We start from the raw sequence: 19,988 nt of genomic DNA, 5'->3' as shown, positions 1-19,988 counted from the left end.
TATCACCCTCACCTTAACCTCCTTCCACCTATCACATTCCCAACGCCCCTCCCCCAAGTCCTTCCTCCCTACCTTTTATCTTAGCCTGAATGGCATACCCTCCTCATTCCTGAAGAAGGGCTTATGCACGAAACGTTGATTCTCCTGCTCCTTGGATGCTGCCTGACCTGCTGCGCTTTTCCAGCAACACATTTTTCAGTTCATGTGTCAAATATTCTGTTTCTGTGGCTCTAATATCCTTGAATTCTAAGACACTGTGAAATAACCGAACCTATCTATGAGAAATAGGCATGTTTTGATTGTTCAAGCTAAATTTTCAGTTGAACGTTTTCTGGTAAACCATAGTGTGTTTGGCCTTTCCTGCTGTTTTAAACAGGGTGGCATAGAAAACCACAGACGTTCTCCTCCCATAACATCAGCAGGAGACTGGTGGAAGCCTCAGAGAAATGATACAAATAGCTGAAAGTTTTTTTTATATTTAAGCGTTCCATTGGTTTCCAGGAAGCTGGGACAGATCTCAATCGATTTTACAGGCCAGTAAATTAAATACCAAAACATATCAACTGTTCTTTTTATTGATCATTTCATTTTTTAAAAATATAGCACACTTTCAAATAGTGTGGAATTTAAATCTGTAGTTAGTATAATGTTTAGTGCAGGATAATCGAGGGAATAAATGTAACACTGGTAACATGAAGCAACATCTGGATAGCACAATGGTTCAGTGGTTAGCACTGCTGCCTGATTGTGCCAGGGACTCGGGTTCAATTCCAGCCTTGAATGATTGTGTGGAGTTGACATGTTCTCCCCGTGTTTCTGTGGATTTGCTCCAGTTGCAGGTTAAGTGGATTAGCCATGCTAGATTCCCATTGTGTCCAAGGCTGTGCATGGTTAGGTGGGTTAGCCATTGTAAATGTGGAGTTACAGGGGTAGAGATGGTGGGTCTTGGTGGGATGCTGACCGGAGGGTAGGTGTGCATTTGATGGGCTGAATGGCAACTGTAGGGATTCTATGATACTATTAATCTGCACAAAACCCAAAACGTTTCAAATAACAGAATGATTACTCAGAACCAAAACATCTTTGGGTGTGCAAGGAGGTTCCACATCAAAGCCATATGTTCCACATGTAGCTTTATTCACTCTGTATCGATCTGTTTCTGCAGTCCTTCAGCCTGTCATTAACCTAATCCCTTGATCTTAATTAACATCCATTGTCCTGGGGCAACTGCTCTGCTCACAGTTACATAAAGCTGGCTGACCCACAACAACTTTAAATGACAGTGAACCAGATGCCACAAAGTTCCTGAAGATGAATATTCTTGGCATGCAAGTTGATTCGTGGCATGGGTGAGGTATGAGACCCAACCTCCTACCGCCATGTTACTGACGCGATTTTAAATTTCAAACCTTGACTTCTAAACCAAACCTTATAATATACTTTTGGCTGAGAGCTCAGAGCACAATGAGAAAGCTGGAACACCTTCCCCCCCCAACTGAACTTTTGTATGACTGACAACTCAGACCGCCTGATATGTCAATTTCACAATGTTTGTCTACTGCAACTTAATGGTTTCAAGTACCTTGCAGTTTCAGCACTGAAGTTTTAAAGAGTTATTAATATTTTATTTGGGTACATTGAATCGATGTTTTGCAAGCACAGTGGTCTTAATATGATGGAAAATTGTGTTTTAAAAAATATATATGTTTAATGCATACAACTGTCAGTTCAGAGTTCACTATTATCTAGTGTGTAATATGAATGGAATGGATGTACGGAGTCTGTGGAGGATGAAGCATAGGTGAAGTGAGGCAATACGGTCTTCCTGTTCATTCCTTTCAGCTAGACAAAGTATTTGACACTGAATTTATATCCAAACCTTTCCTGGGTTTGAATGGTCTGGTTTCACCTGGTATCCATCACACCCCAGGAATGAAGATCCAGCCTTCAGAGCTGATATTTTCTGAGGTTGGAGCATGAAACAGGGACTTTACCCAACTCAAGTTGCCAGTCTTGAAGTTAAAATTCTGCCCCATTAATTCTGTGTTTCACTGTCCACTGATGCTATTTGACTTGTTGAGTATGTCCGACGTGTTCTGCTTTTTGTTTAATTTCCAGCATCTTGAGTGAAATATTAAATCCTGACTAGTATTAATCCCCCTTTCAAAGAACAGGAGCACCAAGGTCAGTAATGTTCCCACAGTTGTCCCAATTTAACTCCGTGTAGATCTGGATTCAAACTGGAAATATTTTAGCATTTAGAATGAGTACAGTGTGACAAGGCCATATAATGTGGTGTCTACCTTCAGTGGGAGTGATTCAAAAACAAATAATTCCATTTTTATTTGTATCTTTTATTGCAGTTTGATTTTCAAATTTACTTCAATGCTGGATGCTGTTTAACAATGTTTATTTTGTACCTTTGATGTAGCCTAATATGCTTTGTTTAATCAGTTGCTTAAATAGTGGAGAAAGTGAGGTCTGCAGATGCTGGAGATCAAAGTTGAAACTTTATTGCTGGAACAGCACAGCAGGTCAGGCAGCATCCAGGGAACAGGAGATTCGACGTTTCGGGCACAGGCCCTTCTTCAGGCCTGTGCCCGAAACAGAAGAGTTCTGGTGCTGCATGTATTGTAAGAACTGCCTGACAAATCAGGTTGGCCCAAAAAGGGGCTGACGTCCCACTAGGAATTTGTTTAGATCACTCACAATATTTGCTGTGCTGTTCCAGCAATAAAGTTTCAGCTTAAATAGTGGGCTGAGTATTGAGTGCCCAGCTGGGTATGTTTTGTATGTGCTGGGAAGTGGAGAGCATATCTAATGTAGATCAGCTAACTGGCCTATCACATTTCATCTGCCCACAAACTCACTGTCACAATACAAAAGTGAGTGGGCACTAAAATCGGCAGTCCATTTAACTTGCCCTGATCTGAGATCAATGGGGCCTCCGATGTGGATCTGCCTGCAGTCCCAGCAGTGTCAACAGAAGAGTTCTGGTGCTGCATGTATTGTAAGAACTGCCTGACAAATCAGGTTGGCCCAAAAAGGGGCTGACGTCCCACTAGGAATTTGTTTAGATCACTCACAATATTTGCTGGTTGCTCGCCAGCTTCTAACTGCTCGTTTAGCTGGCTACTAACTTTTCTACTGGAAGTGTAATGGGGTCTGGGAGGAGTGAGCCAATTCCCTCCTTCCCCAAACCAAGTCTTCTGTCAAGTGAGATTAGCTGCTCTCCAGTGTCTGCTTGCTGTGACTGTTGGACTATTGTTCAAGGAGAAAGTGAGGACTGCAGAGGCTGGAGTTCAGAGTCAAGAGCGTGGTGCTGGAAAAACACATCAGGTCAGGCAGCATCTGAAGAACAGGAGAATCGATGTTTGGGCAGAAGCCCTTCATCAAGATGCTTTTCCAGAACCATTCTCTGGACTATTATTTAAGTATGAATTTGAATTGAGTAATCAGAGCTCAAATGCCAGTGACGTACAGAAAACCAAGAATGTGTGAAGTTTAGCCATAACATAATGAAGCTCTCGATTGAGTTTTTCCTGTGATGAAGTTTGGTCTTCAGGTGCAAGTGGATAAGAAGTGAAACAAATAAGTGGAACTTGGTTATTGTAATAGTTTGAGCTAGTGGAATCTCAGACAAATGTTTTTTAGATTACTTGCAGTGTGTAAACAGGCCCTTCGGCCCAACCGACCCACTCCCCTACACCTAATACTACGGACAATTTAGCCAGGCCAATTCACCTAACCTGCACATTTTTGGATTGTGGGAGGAAACTGGAGCACCTGGAGGAAACCCACACAGACACAGGGAGAATGTGCAAACTCCACACAGAGTCGCCTGAGGTGGGAATTGAACCCGGGTTTCTGGTACTGTGAGGCAGCAGTGCTAACCACTGTGCCACCGTGCCGCCCAAATATTATTAATATTTTGAAGTTAGACAGAGATGCGTGGAAATGGGAGGTATTCTTGTTATGTAAGTAAATATGTAGGATATCATGGGTCCTCGTTATATAGTATGTTTGCAATGACTACTGCGTGTCAGAAAGTTGTGTAGCTGTAGTGGTAGATCTCTGAGCTCATGCAACAATAGCCACTCTGTCCAGTCTCAAGAGAACACGAGAAATGTTTGTATAATGCTCCTGAGAATGTGGTTAACTATGATCTGACCTTGCTGGTATAAGACAGATGGATTGTCAAAGCAGCCTAATGATCTATTCTTTTTATTTTATGAGCTGTACATTCCTATGGTTCCATTTATGATACTGTGTTGTGCCATAATCACATGAGTCATCAAAGAGATAAAACTCATTCCTTCTCAGTAGTTCATTATTATGAAAATTTCCCCACAGAGATTCAGCAGTTCTAATATTGGTGAATGGTAGTATTGCTGGGATAAATTGTTGGGTGGGAATTAAACTAAAAAAAATCACTCAATCTTTATAAATACCACACAACTAAAAATATAATTGCCTTTTCCACCCATACAGGCAGAAAAAAACATTCCAGAAACATACTTTATCTACTGGATGCCAGGTCAATCCATTGTGAAGTTATCATTAAAATGGATTATTGACAAAAAAGTGCACTGTATAGTTCGAAAAGTATAAATATTGATATATTTGTATTTGCAATTGCAGAAAAGGATAGTGGTGTGGTTAGACAAAAATAAAAATCTATTATTTAATAATAGTTTTGTTTTCAATAGGCCATGAACTGGTGCCCTTGGCAATCAGGGATACTTGCTGTGGGTGGAGGAATGAAAGATGGACATTTGCGTCTATGGGATACAAAGAGTGGGACCTGTATTGGAGATGTGGATACAAAATCACAAGTGAGTCAATAAGAAAACTTGCAACAGAATCAAGTCTTTTCATTGGGAGAATCTGCAATATTGTTCTTTGATCTTGCTTTGACATAATACAGTAGGAAGGGGACATGGGGTATTTATTTTCTATGGACAGCTGGAAATCTGTGGTTTCAGAATATATTGCTGTCTAGAGAGGTTCAACTTTCTACAATATATTCTAAGTCAGATCTGGTCTCTTCTGATTTGGTCCTATGGCCTGCTGATTTGTCTGGCTCTATGGTCCGGGTGTAAATGTTTTAGAGAAGTACAATGGAAAGTTGATGAGTGTGCAGTGAAGGAGCCTGTTCCTGATGTGTGTGAACTGTGCTTACTTCTTCAAGACTGCACTCAAATTGCTTTCATCCTTTTTAGACGAGGTTTGCGGCCATTACTACCTAAATAAGTTGACCGCATCAATTCTTATGTGAGTACCCGTCCTGAACAATGATGGACACAAATTAATTTCCATTGCTTTAAAAGCAGCTGACTTCATACACGTCAGCATCTTTCCACCTTATTTTCATACATCACAGACGTTTTGAGTCATGAGTCTTTTCAAAAGCATTGGTCAGCTTTAATAGGTCTTGAGGTTTGTAACTATGTGTAACATCTAAGGCTTGTCATGGTTGACCATATGTATGAGAAATATCTTTGAACCTTGTCGGGCTTACAGCCAGAATCTATTATATGTGTGTCTATATAAATGGACTGGTGGTATTTTGTAACCACAATAACGTTAGACTTGCATTGCTTAATAGAAATTCCTGGTTCTATTTCTTCAAAATGTTACTTATTTTAATTCACTAATGGAGTGTGGGTATCACTGGCTGGGCCAACAATTTTTGTCTTTTCCTAGTTGCATTTGAGAAGGTGGTTATGAACTATCTTCTTGAACTCTGTAGATTGACACACAATGATGTTACAAAGGGAATTCAAGGATTCTGGCCCAATGATATATTGTTATATTTTAGATGCATCGAGCTAAGATGTAGTCATTGATCACTGTTGTGCTGACAATATTGATGAATCTTTAGAATATGTTCTGTCAACTATGGCACTGTGTAATCTTTGAAAACAAGTTGTATGGTGTTGACTGATCCTGTGTCAGCAATACATAACCTGCAGAACGTCCAATCACACAGAGCAATGTACTAAACTCTTGAGGTAATTTGTATGCTGGCCCATTAGCCCCTACAGAATTAGGTAAACCATCCAACTGCCATATTCTCTTTGTTCATTTTCAGAGCTTCAGAGTGTTTGAATCAATTTTTTTGAGAAGAACTTCTAAAAAATGTTCAGAATATGGACAATGTTGACAAATCCCTAGATGTTCTGAGGTCACATTGGGTAGTTCCTCTTGTTATGGACCAGGCCAGACCCCCTGAAAACATTTGAAGAAGATTGCCCAGATCCTAACTTTTGTTGTGGTTTTAGGCAGATGTGAGGTGGATGTTCCAGAAGTGATGCAGCTTGAAGCAAAACAGAATTTATTGGCACATGAACAAAAGAAAACAAAATTTAGAATAACATAACTATTTGAAAATTCACCTGACTCAAAAATGCAACTTAACAAACAACAGTTCCAATTTCCTGCAACATCCCTATGAACACACACCTTGGCAAAAGAGGGTAAATTCTTACACGGGTTCTTATAGGAGAGATGTCAGAGAGAGAAAGAGAGAGTTGGCTAGAAAACCTCTATTGAATCAGGGAACCTTCCTCCCCAGCAACTTTCTTTGATCAGCAACTTCAAAAAGACAGCTTGCTAAAGCAAACCAAAACAGAAAAATCCCTGAACTGGGAGAACTGGCCACTCCCCTTTCATTGTACAAAACAACCAAACCTAAAAGCCCTTTTCTCTAATTATTGCCTTAGGCAGTATCTATTAGTCAGTATTAAAGTAGCCAGTTCAGACATATTGGCACCTCTGCCTTTATGACCCCTCTCAAAAAAAATGTAAGGGCAAAATAACCTTGTTAAAAGGGCAGCATTGTCACACTCTGAACAACGGAAGGTATTATGGTAATGATATATCACTATCCAAGGTTGGGTTGTGGCATTTATAAAATATGCATTTTGAAGTATTTGACAACAGCTCATGTGAACTGGAGCTAAATCGCATTTTTCCGACTGTTTATTGTTATTTCTTTCTGAATCAGTGCACTTTAGTGAATGTGTCTCACAGCAGCATTCCTGTTGTCACCAGCTGACCTCAGCTGGTATGACCAATGCCAGATATGGGCATTTCATTAGACCTGCCAATGGATGCCTTGCATTTGGAATAGGAAATGGAATTCATGCAGTGGTAGGAGAGGCATGAACACCTATATGGCTGACACTTAGAATTCTTCCCCTCAAGAAAGTAATAATGCTGTGCAAACATATCATATGATGCAGACCCAACAAATTCAACATATTGGATGACACCTATTTCAACAAAACTTTTCTATGATTCAGCAAGGTGGCAGTTACCACGTTGTGCTATTTATGGAGGTATAAAACAGCAACCGTTGCAGGGATAGCCTGACTTGTTGTGGTTTCAGTCATCGTTCTGTTGAACTTTTATGCAGCAAGTCAATTTTAAGTCACTTCTGTTGACATTGGGCTAGTTGAACAACACTGAGCAACACTTCAAATGTTTGTTTGATGGAATAACACGTTTGTCACTTTTTCAGTGGAAGGGAAAATAAAAGCTCAACACTGCTATGAAATGATTTTATAAACTAAAAGTAATAGATAGAGAAAGGTTCATTTCTTGCCAGGTCCCTATGTTATTATTTTCTAAGCAATGGATTTGTCTAAGGCTGATGTCAATTGTTTTGAAAAAAAATCACAGGCAGAAGTCTGTCCTAACAAAATTCCATTTTAATTTCAATTTTAAACCTTCAGCAAAAATTGGTAGCAAGCCTTAAATGATGTTTTGGCCTGCAAGTTGGCTTATTTCAGGGACACAAGTTCCCTAATGATAAAAATGTGGAAGATCCTGACTTTTGCATAAAATAAAAAATTCTTACTGTTGATACTTGGTTTTGTTTCTTCAGATTTGTTCATTACTCTTCCTATCACAACACAACGAGTTAGTAACTGGCCATGGATTTCCCAAGCACCAGGTCTCAATCTGGAATTACCCAACTCTTGTGAAATCAGCAGACCTTAAAGGTATGACTCTTACAGATTATGAGAAAATATAAATATCAAGAGTCACAATCTACAGACATTTTCAGCAATATCTTGCGTAGTCAGTATAGATTACTGATCACAGTGCCAGAGACCCGGGTTCCCTTCCCACCTCAGGCAACTGTTTGTGTGGAGTTTGCACATTCTCCCCGTGTCTACGTGGGTTTCCTCCGGGTGCTCTGGTTTCTTCCCACAGTCCAAAAATGTGCAGGTTAGGTGAATTGGCCATGCTAAATTGCCCGTAGGTGAAGGGGTAAATGTAGGGGCATGGGTTTGGGTGGGTTGCTCTTTGGAGGGTAGGTGTGGACTTGTTGGGACGAAGGGCCTGTTTCCACACTGCATGTAATCTAATTATCCAAGATTTTGCTGTGGCTAAATATCTTGCCAGCAAAACAGCATATCTGGCAAAGTATTTGTTCATTCGTTGTCACTAATCAATGATAATCAGTCCCAAATTTCTGATGTACTGATAATGTGGCCAAACCCAACAGGTTTTTGTCCAGGTTTGTTTTATATAAAAAATGTCAATAAGTAAAGAACTTAAGAGACTCAAATGAAAGCCAAGGATTATGAATGCTGGAAATTTGAAATAAAAACTGAAAGTACTCTCTTTCCACAGATGTCACCAGACCTACTGAGTTTCTTCAGTACTTTTTGTTTTTATTTAATATATGTGGCCATCCAGTGGCTGGAGGTAACATCTATAGCTGAGATCTTTAATATAGTATAAGTGAGTGGGAAGTACTGACATAGAAATTTGCAGTGGGAAATGTTCTGAAGGAAATGTGCCCAAAACGTATGATAAAAATGAAGTAAGCTTTATAGATCATGAAGAATCTGAAATTATTCCATGAAGGTAGTATCCCATCACCAAGCCACCCTTAATTTACATGTGCAAAGTACATGACACTGACCCAGCTAACTCAGAGCCAGCTCTCACAGTGAACAGAACCCCTGACAATCCTGTTTATATCTATCCACCCTGATTGGACTAAGTTAACAGCCCCAATTGGGGAACTCATTCTATGAGGTTCACCTGGCTGACCTTGTTTCAATCACGACAGAATCCATTTGAGGTTTTTAATATGTAGATTACAGCCATGAAATCTCAATGTTTCGGGGTAATTTAGCCATATAATTAAGCTGGTTGACATGGGATTTAGGGCAAGACACAGTTACACTGGATCTATATTGTCTTGTCTCTCTCTGTTCAAATTTCCACATGAAGTGGGCACTGTGTTTTTTACAGGAGGAGTGACATGGCAGACTTTGATCTCAGTGAATAACTAGTTCATTGTCACTTCATTGATTGCTTTTTTCTTTGTTACTTATACAAAATCAAAGTTTCAGAAAAATCTTTAGATGTCATGGCTGTAGGAAATAGCTACAATTTCTCTTCACCCTTCTCTCCCGTGCTGACATCCACATGAAGGACACAAGCATGCTGTCAAAATATCCTCACAGGCCTGACTGAGAGATATTGGCAGCACTCAGAAGTATATTCATGGAATGTGTGGCAGTTCAACTCTAAAATAAAATCAGGACTTTTATTATTAATGCTGTAGATTGCCGCAAGTCCATTTTCTTCTTAGTAAGTTGACTGGAAGTAGCAATGATGGTGATTCAAACAGAAAAAAGATATAAGTTGTGATTCTTTTAGGCCTTTCAACAACAGCCCTTCCTCACTGAGAGTGTATATTGTTATACTGAAGTGGAATTCATGGTGAGAATAATTTTGAGGCTAGACAATAGACAATAGACAATAGGTGCAGGGGTAGGCCATACTGCACCACCATTCAATATGATCATGGCTGATCATCCTTAATCAGTATTCTGTTCCTGCCTTATCTCCATAACCCTTGATTCCACTATCCTTGAGAGCTCTATCCAACTCTTTCTTCAATGAATCCAGAGATTGGGCCTCCACTGCCCTCTGGGGCAGAGCATTTCACACAGCCACCACTCTCTGGGTGAAGAAGTTTCTTTTCATCTCTGTCCTAAATGGTCTACCCTGTATTTTTAAGCTATCAGTGATATTATTATAATAGAGGAAATATGACACTAATTTCTGGATTATGTACACATCAATTAAACACAGAAATCCAGATTTTTTGTCAGAGTTACTGCCATAGAATATACCATTGTAATCTACAACAAACAACTCAGCATTAAAATAAATGCAATGCACATGATTTTGCTATATTCTCTCGATAGTTCAGTACAAAAAAAGACAACGAAAATTTAGGACTTGTATATTCAGGAGCAAGTGGATTTCTAATGGTGATATAAATGAGACTTATTGGTGAAAAATCTCCCCAAAACTGAAAAATTAATTCTATAAGAATGGAGTCTTATTCTATCATAATGAAATGAGTGGTATTGGTCTAAAATATAAAAAATCCAACTTTTGACACTTTTTCATCCTCTTATATTTCTACTTTAATCAAACTTATATTTCCCAATCTTTATTTTGCTTACTGTGCATAATTTAATTCTAAATTCTATTTCTTGCTTATTGGAAATTATTCCTGACTTTAGTTCTTATATTACATTAAGGATTCTTCAAAATGATATGTTGAAGTACCTTATTGTTGCATTGTCAGTTCATATGAGCCACAGGTCATTAGAGAATAGTGAACTGGAAAACTTGCTGAATTAGAGGAAATCTCCGCTGCCAATCTCCACTCTCCTGTGGGTCATTTTCACTGAAGTGAATATTGAGTGCTATTATTTAGCCACTGAGAGCATAATCTGGGCTCCTGTAAATGTTACTTGGTTACTGCTGTTTGGCTACAGATACAAATGATCTGACTTAATTTTTTTTGTGTGTTTCCTTGCTCTTGTTTCTCCCTTAGAGAATGGTATGGAATGTTGGAAGAATTTTGCAGCCTGTTTTAAAATGCATGTATGCTCCTTACATGGCCAAAAACACCTAGAGTGGGACTTGAACCTAGGATCTTTGTATTGAGGCTGATTCATCTGCTGCTGAGCCATTTAGGCTGCTCTATATGAATAGTGTTTATTAAGTTCTGTGTCATACTAAACATATAGCATGTGAAACTATACTGGAACAAAGGTAGTGACTGAGGCTTGCTTGCAAATTACTTCATTTGCAGAACTGTCTGGACATCTCTGTTCAGGATGTGGTTAGCTGTACTTCAAGTTGAAACGTGCCAAAATGTACTTCTAGATTGTACAAATTGTGATGGCTTTATCTCAAATTATTACTAAAATCATGATTATATATTGACTCAGTCAACATTTCAGCTACACCAGGATAGCTGAGTCACTGAACCATGAAGGTAATTTCCTATCTGATTGGCTGTATTTGTCTTGCATGTCCAATAGGAGCATAGTGAGCATAGTCTATTTGACAGATTCTAGGAAGAACATTTGGGTTGACTCTTACCAGTCATCAGTAAAGTGATATTTTTGTTGAGTTTCATGGAGAGTTTCTTTCTAGTGAGTTTTCTCATGTACTCATCCCAAACATGCATCATTAATTAAATGCCACACTTGTGAGTCTCTAGCTCTATTTTCCCACCCAATGTAGGGCAAGTAATTACTCCTGCAGGATCCTAGGCTCTATCTCTCATTGTGCACCTGTCAGACTGTAGCAGCCATGTTTCCTGATGAAGGGCTTTTGCCCAAAACGATGACTCTCCTGCTTCTCAGATGCTGCCTGACCTGCTGTGCTTTTCCAGCACCACACTCTCGACTCTAATCTCCAGCATCTGCAGTCATCACTTTTGCCCTGCAGCAGCCATGCCCAATTCATAACATTTGCCCTGGACATGGTGGATAAAGAGAAATTGGCACCCCACTTTGAGGATTGGAGGTCCAGCTGGACAGGGTGTTGCAGTGGATGACTGTCTTCTGCACCCAGGACTGGCAGAGGAGGCCACATCAGATGCTGCCAGCCAACCGAGTCTTAGACTTTGAGACAAAGCCAGTTGTTTGAAGCACACACAGTATGTTTGCCATATAAGCTGCTGATACCAAGAGTGACATAGTTTGGTGTCATACAGCAACATGTCCGCTCCATTGACTGATTACTGCTGACAACCATTTCAAACTGTCTGGCTTTGTGCCGATATAAAATGGCAAGGCGATGCAAAGAAAGGCAAAGCATTGAAGTAGGCTGTACCAGAGCCATTGCTAAGAGAGCAGCTCTGAGATGCAGCCTGGTCCAATCCATAGGCTGGGTGTCTGAGCCTGCATGTACAGTGTCCTTGCAGCAGGTTAATGGTGAACAGATATGTGTTTCACTGAAACAAAGTTTAAAATGGAGTTTCTCAGAAGTTGATATTGGAACCGTAGCTTTTCCTGATGTATGTACATAAATGGTCGAGGTGTGCAAGGGACAGTCTCAAAGTTTGTGGACAAAAGTTGTAAACTGTGAACATGTAAACTTGTAAACTTGTGGACAATTTAGGACTTCAAAAAGATATTGACAAGTTGGTAGAGTGGTCAGTTATGTGGCAGTATGTGGTGAAGGCTTAAAATGTGACAGAACAGTTAGAGAGAGCTCTTAAAAAGTGTACAATTCTTAGCTTCATTAGTAGAGGCACAGAGTATAAGGGCAGAGAGTTTATGCTAACCCTACATAGCATATGGCCTGGAGTGCATGAAGGTTTGCCAGAGCTCTCAGGGTTGCAGGCACCACCTGGCAAGAGGTGGGGTGGAGAAGGTCAGTGGATATCAGGGTAGTCCTCCAGCACGGATAGCCATGGCCATTATAGGGACTCTCTATGGAAACCCTCAGGGAGGCTGCATGTTTAATATAGAAGCCTCCAGACATGACAAAGTTCTCATCCACTGTTGCTGGTAAAATGTCATGGCGGTGGAAAGAAGCAATTTGGTCATTAATTGGTCATCCTGTTAAGTTTTTCTTAACTTTGTGGAGCCACATAGTCATGGTCATTGGCACAGGATTTGGTGTATTCATCATTCTGGTGCGGGCAGTGTAACCCACACTATAGATTTGGGCCATAAGAACAGTCATTGCTGCTTGTGTACCTCTCAGTGTGCCATGGGACACCTGTAAAGGAGATCAGTCCAACCCAGGAGACTGTCAGGGGTTTGCCCCATGGTTTCCCAATGTAGCAGTTGGTCCTGCCACCATAAGGAAAATGCTGCAGTTCTGGGTGCCCTGCTATAAGAAAGATGTTGTTAAACATTGTGGGTGGCACGGTGGCACAGTGGTTAGCACTGCTGCCTCACAGCGCCAGAGACCCGGGTTCAATTCCCGCCTCAGGCGACTGACTGTGTGGAGTTTGCACGTTCTCCCCGTGTCTGCGTGGGTTTCCTCCGGGTGCTCCGGTTTCCTCCTACAGTCCAAAGATGTGCAGGTCAGGTGAATTGGCCATGCTAAATTGCCCGTAGTGTTAGGTAAAGGGTAAATGTAGGGGTATGGGTGGTTGCGCTTCGGCGGGGCGGTGCGGACTTGTTGGGCCGAAGGGCCTGTTTCCACACTGTAAGTAATTTAATCTAATCTAAAAACTGAAGATGGTTCAGAAAAGATTTACCGAGGTGGCCAGGAATGGTGGGTTTAAATTATAAAAATAGGCTAGATATGCTGGGACATTTTTCATTGAAGCGTAGAAGGTTGAGGGGTGATCTTATAGAGGTTTATAAAATTATAAGGGGCATAGATAAGGTGGATAACAAGGGTCTTTTCCCTAGGGTTGAGGAGTTCAAAACTAAGAGGCACGTTTTTAAAGTGAGAGAAGAAAGATTTGAAAAGGACATGGAGAGGTGTGGCATCAATTTTATACAGTGGTTCGTGCGTGGAATGAACTGTCAGAGGAAGTGGTGTATGCAGGTACAATGTTTAGAAGACATTTAGATATTTACATGAATAGGAAAGGGTTGGCGGGATGCGGGCCAAATGCAGGCAGGTGGGACTAGTTTATTTTGGGAACATTGCTGACGTGGACCAGGTGGATTGAAGGGTTTGTTTCCATGCTGCATGACTCTATGAAATGGCCTTTAATTTGACAATACATTGCTTCAATTGGTTACAAAGTAAGCAGTTTTACTGAAGATGTATGAAATATTGAAACCAAGGGTTCTCATTACATTTCATTTGGGAAGTGCACTAACCATACAACACCATTTTGGAATCAAATATTCAATTTTTTATAATTCTGTTGTGAAAAACAAAATGAACATAGTTATCTCCATAGAGATCTGCTATATTACTCACTGTGATTTGGTTACTGGGTATATAATCATAAAAAGGCAGTTGAATGCTGAAGTTGTAAATTCTATTTGGGTTAATATTCATCATGAGATAACTTGCTAAACTCCATAGATCATCACATGTGACTGACATAGCAACTAACTTCTTAGCAGTTGAAGTGGGGATTGGGGATGACAGTATGGATCCAAAGTTGACAGAGAGCAGAGAATTGCAGTGAATGGTTATAACTGATATGACGGACACTGTTTTATATAGTGTGTGTGTGTTTGTGTGTGTGTGTGTGTGTGTCTAGCACTTGGAAATACAGGTCGCAGTTCTGATGTTTGCAGATAGCGTAAAACTCAGAAGATCGGTAAACAGAATAATAGATGGTAACTGATTCAGGAGGACATTGATATAGAGTCATAGTTGTGGTTCTGTTCGCTGAGCTGGAAGTTTTTGTTGCAAACATTTCGTCCCCTGTCTAGGTGACATCCTCAGTGCTTGGGAGCCTCCTGCGAAGTGCTTCTGTGGTGTTTCCTCCGGCATTTATAGTGGCCTGTCCCTGCTGCTTCCGGTTGTCAGTTTCGCTGTCCGCTGTAGTGGCCGGTATATTGGGTCCAGGTCGATGTGTTTGTTGATGGAGTTTGTGGATGAGTGTTTGTGGACACTCATCTACAAACTCTATCAACAAACACATCGACCTGGACCCAATTTACCGGCCACTACAGCGGACAGCTGAAACTGACAACCGGAAGCGGCAGAGACAGGCCACTATAAATGCCGGAGGAAACACCACAGAAGCACTTCGCAGGAGGCTCCCAAGCACTGAGGATGTCACCTAGACAGGGAACGAAACATTTGCAATAAAAACTTCCAGCTCGGCGAACAGAACCACAGCAACGGTCACCCGAGCTACAAATCTTCTCACAAACTTTGAATAGAGTCATAGTCATGGAGATGTACAGCACAGAAACAGACCCTTCGGTTCAACCCGTCCAGGCTGACCAGATATCCCAACCCAATCTAGTCCCACCTGTTGCCCCCTTAGGTCTCTTATATCTTTCCCCTCTCACCCTAAACCTATGCCCTCCAGTTCTGGACTCCCCCACCCCAGTGAAGAGACTTTGTCTATTTATCCTATCCATGCTCTTCATAATTTTGTAAACCTCTATAAGGTCACCCCTCAGCCTCTGATGCTCCAGGGAAAACAGCCCCAGCCTGTTCAGTCTCTCCCTATAGCTCAAATCCTCCAACCCTGGCAACATCCTTGTAAATCTTTTCTGAACTCGGAGACAAAAACACATGATCTGAGAAATTTGCTCCTTTTCTGGCCAGAACAGAATCAATGAATTTCTGTGGCTGTCTTTCAAAACCCTCTCAGCCTCCAAAGGATGTCATGTCAGGTTTAATGGGGAGAAACCTGGCAAATACAGTCCCACGCTAACCTCTGGCCTGTCACAATTGTGTTTCTGGAAGAAATGATTCTATCCATCATCATTTCTCAGTCCTGGCCATGTTTTATCACTGAGCTTGATGTGATTAAAGAAAAGGTTTAGATGAACTTTCAGGCTCAATTCAAACACTATGAATCTGGACTCATGCAATACAATGTTACTGATGAAAGGGCAAACATGTTCAAATGAGACTCCCCTTTCAATAAGCTTTCCTACTGAGGGTGGGTGAATGAATGTTTTTTAACTTGTTCCTCCATTTGTCTGTAAATAACATATCCTAGACTATTCAAAATCGTGGTGGTTGTGCATTTTTGCCTCTAGCAGGATATCTTTACTGACGCTATCTGATACTGCAGTGCTTACATTATCACTCGTAAAGTAAGAAGCAAGGTCTTGAATAGTGTAGTGCTGTGGGCGGCACGGTGGCACAGTGGTTAGCACTGCTGCCTCACAGCACCTGAGACCCGGGTTCAATTCCCGCCTCAGGCGACTGACTGTGTGGAGATTGCACATTCTCCCCGTGTCTGCATGGGTTTCCTCCGGGTGCTCCGGTTTCCTCCCACAGTCCAAAGATGTGCAGGTCAGGTGAATTGGCCATGCTAAATTGCCCGTAGTGTTAGGTAAGGGGTAAATGTAGGGGTATGGGTGGGTTGCGCTTCGGCGGGTTGGTGTGGACATGTTGGGCCGAAGGGCCTGTTTCCACACTATAATGTAATCTAAAAAAAAGAAAGATCCAACAGGCGTTCATCACTGCTCACAAATACTGTGTATGTCTCCATAATCTGGCAGCTTTGAGGCTAGGTCTTTGCTGGACCACAGAATTTGCCAGAGTACAAGAGCTCAAGTATATTCAATGCACAAACACATTAAAAGTTACCTTGCCTCGTAACAACTGCATGCCCAGTGAATGATTTTCCAATTGGGCCGCACAAGCAAGATTTAGGGTATGTAAATGAATAAAATAAAAAGTAATATGAATAAAAATTGTTGCTGGACCACAGAGATTTACTGACCTCAGAATGCTGAATTTTGGATGTACATTCTGCACATTCAACTATTCCATTCACAGGCACATCTGTATCTGAGTTAGCTGCTGAGTTATTTGGTTACAAAGAACAGTGTGTTTCCAACAGTGTGTCATGCTTCAAATGACCTGCGTTAATATGGATTCAGAGACCTTTATACCCTTAGGTTACATGCTATGATACAGAGATAATATCATGAGTAAGTCTCTTAAAGGTGTATTGACACACTGTCTCTTGAAGGTGTCCTGAAATGCTGACTGTGTAACATTTGTTTCGAAGCATAGAAACATAGAACATAGAAGTCATACCAGGCCATTTGGCCCATCGAGTTTATTCCACCATTCAATATGATCATAGATGATCATCCAACTTTCTCCTCATATACTTTAATCTCTTTAGCTGTAAAAATGTATATCTATCTCCATCTTTAAAACATTTATTATTTTGATCTCAACACTTTCTCTGGCAGGAGATTCTACAAGTTTGCCAATCTCAGGGTGAAGAAATTTCTCCTTGTCCCAGTCCTTATTCTTAGACTGTGACCTCTGATTCTGGAATCCCTTGTCAGTGAGAGCATCCTTCCTGCATCTACCCTGTCCAATCCTCTTAGAATGTTACAGGCTTCTATAGGATCCTCTCTCTTTCCTTTAAATTCAAGTGAATATAGTGTTAACCCATCCACTCTGTCCATTAGTACATCAGTCCGTCACAACGTGAATCAGAATCAAGATTAGAGTGGTGCTGGAAAAGCACAGCAGGTCAGGCAGCATCCGAGCAGGAAAATCAACATTTCGGGCAAAAGTCCTTCATCAGGAAGGGCTCACTTTCGCCACATCAGGAATTAATCTGCTCAACCAAACCAGTACACAATACTCAGGTGATGTCTTACCAAAGCCCTTCTCTTATTGGAGCAGCAGGATATCTCTGCTCTGGTATACAAATCCAGTATATAATTTATTACCGCACTTGCATGTTTACTTTTAGTGACTGGAGTATAAGGATATGCAGGTCTTATTGCACCTTCCTCTTTCCCTATCTATCGCTATCCAGATTATAATCTGCCTGCATGTTGTCAATACCAAAGTGGATAACCTCATATGTATCCACATTATATTGTATCTGCCATGTATTTGCCCACTTACTTGTTCAAATCACACTGCTAATTCTCTGCATCCTCCTCACAACATCCCCTCCCACCCAGCTTTGCATCATCTGCAGAATTGGAGATATGACACACAGTTTCCTTATCTAAGTTATCTAAATTATTACTATATACTGTGAATTGTTGGGGTATAAGTACTGATCCCTGAAGAATTCTACTAGTCACTGCCTGCCACTTACCAATTTATTCCCTGACATTTTTCCCCGTTTGCCACCCAATTCGTAATTCATTTCAGGGCACAACCTGCATGGATCGGTTGGAGCAGTAGATGGACACACTTAGGAGTGTGCAGGAGGCAGAAAACATCATAAACAGGAGCTTTAGAGATATGGTCACGCCCAAGGTTCAGGCTTATAGATGGGTGACCGCTGGAAGGGGCAGGCAGACACTGCAGGAGTAGCCAATGGCTGTCCCTTTGCTAACACGTATACGGTTTTGGATATTGTTAGGGGGAATGCCTATCAGTGGATGGCGACAGCAACAGCCAGAGTAGTGTATTTCTGTGGGAGCAAAAGAGACTCTAAAGTGCTATGTTGCCCCCATGGTGCCAGAGTCAAGGATGTCTCCTAGCAACCACGGGATATTCTCAAAAGGTAGGACGAGCAACCAGAGCCATGGTGCAAACGAAAGGGACAGGAGGAATGATGAGGTCCTGCAAAGGTGAATTTAGGGAATTAGGTAGGAAGTTGAAAAGCGGGACCAAGGGTTGTAATCTTGTGATTACTTCTTGTGCCACATGCCTGTGAGGCTAGGAATAAGAAGATAGTACAGACAAATAAATGACTAAAGAGCTGAGGTAGGATAGAGGGCTTCAGCTATGTGGGTCATTGGGATATCTTCCAGGGCAGGTGAAACCTGTATAAGGATGGATTGCACCCAAACTGGAAGGGTACCAATATCCTGGCAGGGAGGTTTGCTAGAGCCACTTAGAAGGGTTAAACCAGTGTGACAGGGCAGGAACCAGAGCAATAGGTCAGCAAGTGAAATGATGGAGGAGGAGTCAGAGACTAATGGCAGTAGGACTAAGAGGAAGAACAGACAGAAGAGGCTTTTGAGCACAGCAGACTGGCAGTCTGAAATGTATTTGTTTTAATGGAATATGACAAGTAAGGCAGATGAATTTAGAGCATGAATTAAAACATATAATTATATGTTAACAATGAACAAAGAACAAAGAAAATTACAGCACAGGAACATGCCCTTCGGCCCTCCAAGTCTGTGCTGATCTTTGATCTAAACCTGCTGCCTATTTTTTAAGGATCTGTATCCCTCTACTCCCTGCCCGTTCATATATCTGTCTAGATACATCTTAAATGACAGTATCGTGCCCGCTTCTGCCACTTCCGCTGGCTAAGTGTTCCAGGCACCCACCACCCTCTAACTTTCCACGCATATCTCCTTAAATGTTTCCACTCTCACTTTGAACTTGTAACCCCAAGTAATTGAGTCCCCACTGAGAGAAAAAGCTTCTTGCTATCCACCCTGTCTATCTCTCTCATGATTTAAATAATCCTAATCTACTCAACCTCTCTTCATAGCTAGCACCCTCCATACCAAAAAAAGCTATTACAGATATTTGGTTGAGAGAGGGACAAGACTGGCAGCTTCTATGATTTAGGCAAAATTGAGAGGAATGTAGGAGAGGTGGGGAGTTGTATTACTGATTACAGAGAATGTCAGAGCTGTACTGAGGGAGGGCATTTTGGAGGGTTCATCTAGCGATGCCATATAGGCAGAGCTCAGGAATAGGAATGACTTTGCTATGTGTGTCCAGGAGAGTTTCTTGAAACAAGATGTAAATAGTCTATCTGTGGATAAGGATAAGAACAATCCTTGGGTCAAAGTACGAAACTGGGGGAAGGGCAACTATAACAATATTAGGCAGGAATTGGGGACTGTAGATTGGAGGCAACTGTTTATGGGTCTTAGAACACAGAACATAGAACATAGAAGAATACAGCGCAGTACAGGCCCTTTGGCCCTCGATGTTGCGCCGATCCAAGCCCACCTAACCTACACTAGCCCACTATCCTCCATAAGCCTATCCAATGCCCGTTTAAATGCCCATAAAGAGGGAGAGTCCACCACTGCAACTGGCAGGGCATTCCATGAACTCACGACGCGCTGAGTAAA

The 19,988-nt window shown here is 41.3% G+C and overlaps 1 protein-coding gene across 1 annotated transcript in view; it reads left to right on the top strand.

The window, feature by feature from the left end:
• LOC122554940 (cell division cycle protein 20 homolog) overlaps nucleotides 1-19,988 on the top strand; it is a 65,562-nt gene that overhangs the window by 23,768 nt on the left and 21,806 nt on the right. The window contains exons 6-7 of the mRNA XM_043700385.1: nucleotides 4,710-4,835; nucleotides 7,892-8,009. Coding sequence (XP_043556320.1) covers nucleotides 4,710-4,835; nucleotides 7,892-8,009 — 244 coding nt within the window. The remainder of the gene's footprint in view (nucleotides 1-4,709; nucleotides 4,836-7,891; nucleotides 8,010-19,988) is intronic.

The sequence above is a fragment of the Chiloscyllium plagiosum genome, chromosome 1 (assembly GCF_004010195.1).
Source record: "Chiloscyllium plagiosum isolate BGI_BamShark_2017 chromosome 1, ASM401019v2, whole genome shotgun sequence".
In the NCBI taxonomy this organism is placed as follows: domain Eukaryota; kingdom Metazoa; phylum Chordata; class Chondrichthyes; order Orectolobiformes; family Hemiscylliidae; genus Chiloscyllium; species Chiloscyllium plagiosum.
Note: the sequence above shows the minus strand (reverse complement) of the source record. Positions and strands in the feature narration are given on the sequence as shown.